Source organism: Octopus bimaculoides, chromosome 5, assembly GCF_001194135.2.
Source record: "Octopus bimaculoides isolate UCB-OBI-ISO-001 chromosome 5, ASM119413v2, whole genome shotgun sequence".
In the NCBI taxonomy this organism is placed as follows: Eukaryota; Metazoa; Mollusca; class Cephalopoda; order Octopoda; family Octopodidae; genus Octopus; species Octopus bimaculoides.
The window spans coordinates 42,276,883-42,281,461 of record NC_068985.1 but is presented as its reverse complement, the minus strand read 5'-3'; the positions used below and the strand labels follow the sequence as shown (position 1 = coordinate 42,281,461).

Below are 4,579 nucleotides of genomic sequence, written 5' to 3'. Positions count from 1 at the left end.
TTGACAAAAATTTTTGGAAATTTGTTTCAGAATCATAATCTCTGTATTTTTAAAAAAAAAATTCTGAAAAAAGTTTTTAAAAATGAAGGAGGGGTAGGGGTTGGGGTCGGGGGTAATTTAAAACTGCTGATTTTTGCCAATTTTTTTGCAGATTCGTATTCCAAAAATTTTTTTTTTAAAGGGTAGTTTGTGGGGGGACGGGCTGAAGACTTGCCCTTCAAACTTATGCACACACACACACATACACAACCATACACACACAGTACGCTGGTCCAAATGTATGTTTCATCGTACAAGAGACAAAACATTAAAGAATGTTAATCATACACATACTTGACAAAAGTGTATAGAATGTAATATATGTGTGTGTGAGTATGTGTGTGTATAAGTGTGTGAAGCTCATATCTACAGTCAGCCTCATAGAGATGTGATCAAACAAATTAGTGATTTCATTTCTGTCAATAAGATGCTGGCTTGATTAATCTCTTCACGAGATATGCATTTAAAATCCTCCTTGCTTACTACATACTCATCATGCACACACACACACACACGTGAATGCATGTACCCTAGTAGATAGGATATGTTGACTGCACAGTCACAAGGTCATGGATTTGCTTCATGGACTAGACAATGCAGTGTCTTTGAGCAATGCAATTCTTACATGCTGCTGTAGTCCACTTAGCTGAAAAAGCGCACTAGCCAAATGCTGGTGCAGCTATCTTTCCCTCTAGCAGTCAAATCCTGGATGTTCCATGGAATCAAGCATAGGAGGGCCAAGGTGACTATGTCTGCTCATGACTACAGAGGCACCAAAAACAATTAGTAAAAGAATAGTACAAGTTACCAAGTCATACTCAGTTGTTAGTACACCCACACCTCTAAATGTGTGTGTGTGCATAATGTGATATACTTACATACACACACATATATATGTATATATACATACATATAGATATATATACAAACATACACACACATATATATACATATACACATACACATGTATTCATACATACAACAAATACATACACTCCTATACATAGATACATTACATACACACAAGTGTGTATATAGTATATGGCTGACGTGTTTATAACTCAGACGAGAGAAGAAAGGGACAGTAAGAACTTTAAAAAGGACTGCCCCCATGTATTGGTTCTATTGATGACCATCTAAGAAAAGGTGTCGCTCCTTCACTTCTGTATCGGTGTGTTTGTGAAACTTCATCATATGTTCAGCAAAGCGAGCTTGGCATTCAGCAGCCATATCCCGTTTACAGGACTCGGTGTGTGCCAATTTATAAAGAACCAAGAATACAAAACAGTGGAGGAAGATTGTGTAAAAGAAGGTGACAGTACGAGCAACTTTGTTGCCCATAATGAAACGGCCCATGCTTAATGTAATCTTGTCATATGGTTTCAAGTTCATATAACGCTTCATTCTTTCCTTGCGGTTAAATGTGTTGAATGGGTTAAGTCTCTCCTCATACTGAGAAGAGTACTGGCTTTCTGTTTCGTCGACATTGATGTGAGATTCAGACTGAAAATACAGAGAAATAGCTTTACATTTGGTGGCAGAGGCAGAACAATTGACAAAAAAAAAAATACAGAAGAACAAAAACCTTTCAAGACTAGCTTGTGTACATCCTTATCACTTCAAAATGGCATATTATCATGTGTCTCAATCCCTAATGCACACCCAATGTTGATGCCCTTAAAGTTCAGCTCTAATATATACATGAAGCCTTAGCTATCTCATTTCTGTCTGACCCCCACAAACCTTCTACACTCTTTCTCAATACCTCACCACCATACAACATCGTACATGTTAACCTCAGCAAATATAACTCTTATATTTAAAACAGCCATCACTCTTCATTAGAGAAGAGTTACAGTTTACATGACTAGTGGGTAGAAGGGAAGAAGATTTTTTGAGACTGGAAAACTGACCTGAATGCTTGCAAGAAAGTGATAAGAGAAATAAGCCAGGCAACATGTTACCATCCAAGAATAGGAATTGACAGGCTTTCAAACAGTTCTGTTGGTATTTTTAAACTAGCTTTAAAATAATAGCCTCAATTTAACATTTGGATCAGAAATACAAAAATATCACTTGAATATTCATATTTGGTTTAATTCTACTTAATAATCAGTAATTAACTAAAAGTGGAATGATATAAAAACTTCTGACTAAATCAGTTGCATTACACTGACTACAGGTTTCATTTAACATCATGTCAACTCTAATGAAATCATAACTGAAATAAATGAAAAATGTTCATTAAAAAATTATTTGAATAAAAACCATGCTTGCTGGTATATAAGACACATTCTCATATGAGATGAACTCTATTTTACTAGTATATTTTAAGGAAAAAAACAAATTTAATATATTCTACCATGCACTTACTGAAAGATATTTTAAAGTGGTTTTCTAGGGAAAAATTTATGATTCTGTACATGTTAATAATATGCTATAGTATCATCATTTAACATCCATTTTCCATGTTGGCATGGGTTGGACAATTTGACCTGGGCTGGTAAGCCAGAGAGCTGCATCAGGTTTGATTTGGCACGGTTTCTATGGTTGGATGCCCTTCCTAACACCAACCACTTTACCAGTGTGTGCTGGATGATTTCAATATGGACAACACAAGTGCGTTTACAGGGTACCAGTACAAGTTTATTTTTGGCACCAGCACAGGACTCTTGCAGGCCAATCCTCTTCACCAGGGGAAGAGTAGACTGGAATAAAGTATGAAACCATAAATTTATCATAAATAAATTATGTTGTGGGAGTACCATACTTTACCTTCTTCCAAATAAACTGCATAAGTTGTTTATATTTTGGTCAAGAGAATTATGACACAGAATGTAAAACTCATGTTTTTGGCTCTGTCATTGCAAATATTTGATAGACAGATGAAAGCTTAATATTCTTTTCATCTTTCTAGGTGAATTTGCAGTTGGATAATTAAAACAAATGTTTCTTAATGGTAACAAGATCACTAAATAATAATGTAAGTCATGTATCAGGTATGCTGGGGAAGGAGGTATAATGAGATAATGTGACCTCTCCTTATAACTGTTGATGTTCTGCAAGCAATTTTTCATAAGCTTGTGCTAGAAGACTGAGATATTTTGGCTTGTTTTCAATATTTTACTACTAGTAACAATTATTGGCCTCACATACTTATGCCCATCCAGCTCCCTAACTTACAACACTTGGTCACTCATCCACATTGCAGCTGAATAAGACATAAAGCAAATTTTTGATACATTTCAAAAATAAAATGGCATCAGATATGTCAGCAAATATGACAGAAAAAGAATTTAAAAAAAAAAAAAGATACAAACATTAAACTACTTACTTTTGATGGATAACTTTGTAAGAATCGTATTTTCTCATACAGCTTGACATTGTCAGATCGGAGTTTGTCAGTCTCATTCTGGAGCAAAGTGACTTGTTGTTTCAAAACCAAATTCTGTGTTTCTAGATCCTGGGCTCGCAGACGGTAACGTTCTCTTTGACTTTGGACAATTGGTAGAAGAGAGGAAGCGGCAGTTAGAGAAGACTTGTCATTCTCTCCATTCACTGGAGGAGTCATCTCTTTAACAAAATCTGCCATAACCTCAGCAGTGGGAGTAACAGGTTTAGCTTCAACACCTTCAGCTGCACCACGAAACATTGAAGATAATGCATTAACACTGCGTAAATCCTCTTCAAGTTGAGATATCATTGTTTTTTGTTCGGTAAGAGTAGAAGCAGCTTCTTTATAGCTGTCCTGCAGTTTTGTATATTGTTTGCTCAACTCACTATTGGCCATCTTCAGCTGTGTCGTCTCAGCTTGTAAACTTTTATTTTTCTCCAGAAGTAAAAGCTCCAGTGACTTTGACTGAGGTACAGAAACTTCGTCAGAAGATTTACAAAATTCAATGGATTTCAAAATATTTAACTCTCGGCTAATCTCATCATAATCTCCTTGTAATTTCAATTTTTCTTCAAGTTCTTGGTATGCAGTGTTCTTCTGATTGAGTTCTTCTTCTAGCTGGTTGATCCGAGCAGTTGTTGACTCACGTAGTTTTGTTTGTGACATCTGCAGTCGTTGCACATCATCAACAAGCTGGCTGATTTCTTTTTCTTTTGCAGAAAGTTCCACTTCAAGATTAGAATGTTTCAGGATGTCTAATGCTTGTTCCATTTCTTCAGATTTATCCAGATTTAAAGAATCTTGATTCTGAGAAATAAGCATCTGTTGCTGTTGATTTTGCACTTTAATCTGCTCCATCTGTAAATAATCACAAAAGATCAAATGAAAAACAAAAGTAATATAACAAATAATTCATATAACAATTGAAACAGTTGGTTTTTCTATCTTACTTATACAGATTATTTCACAAGAAAAATTACACATTCTCAGCTTTTCCTAAGACAAAAAAGACTATCTAGTAAGGGAATTTTTACTCAAGTCTGCCACATCCTTGCTGTGATCAAGCTATGTTGCCTTTTCTAGGGAAAGTGTATGTAAAACACTGTCATCTCATCTTTGCCCACTTATTCTTGGGAGGGTCATGGA

The 4,579-nt window shown here is 35.5% G+C and overlaps 1 protein-coding gene across 1 annotated transcript in view; it reads right to left on the bottom strand.

The window, feature by feature from the left end:
- Positions 1 to 6: 6 nt before the first annotated feature.
- LOC106876074 (protein CASP) overlaps positions 7 to 4,579 on the bottom strand; it is a 13,267-nt gene continuing 8,694 nt past the window's right edge. Inside the window, exons 3-4 of the mRNA XM_052968357.1 lie at positions 3,374 to 4,291; positions 7 to 1,542 (exon numbers count right to left, since the gene is read on the bottom strand). Coding sequence (XP_052824317.1) covers positions 1,162 to 1,542; positions 3,374 to 4,291 — 1,299 coding nt within the window. The 3' untranslated portion in view covers positions 7 to 1,161. The remainder of the gene's footprint in view (positions 1,543 to 3,373; positions 4,292 to 4,579) is intronic.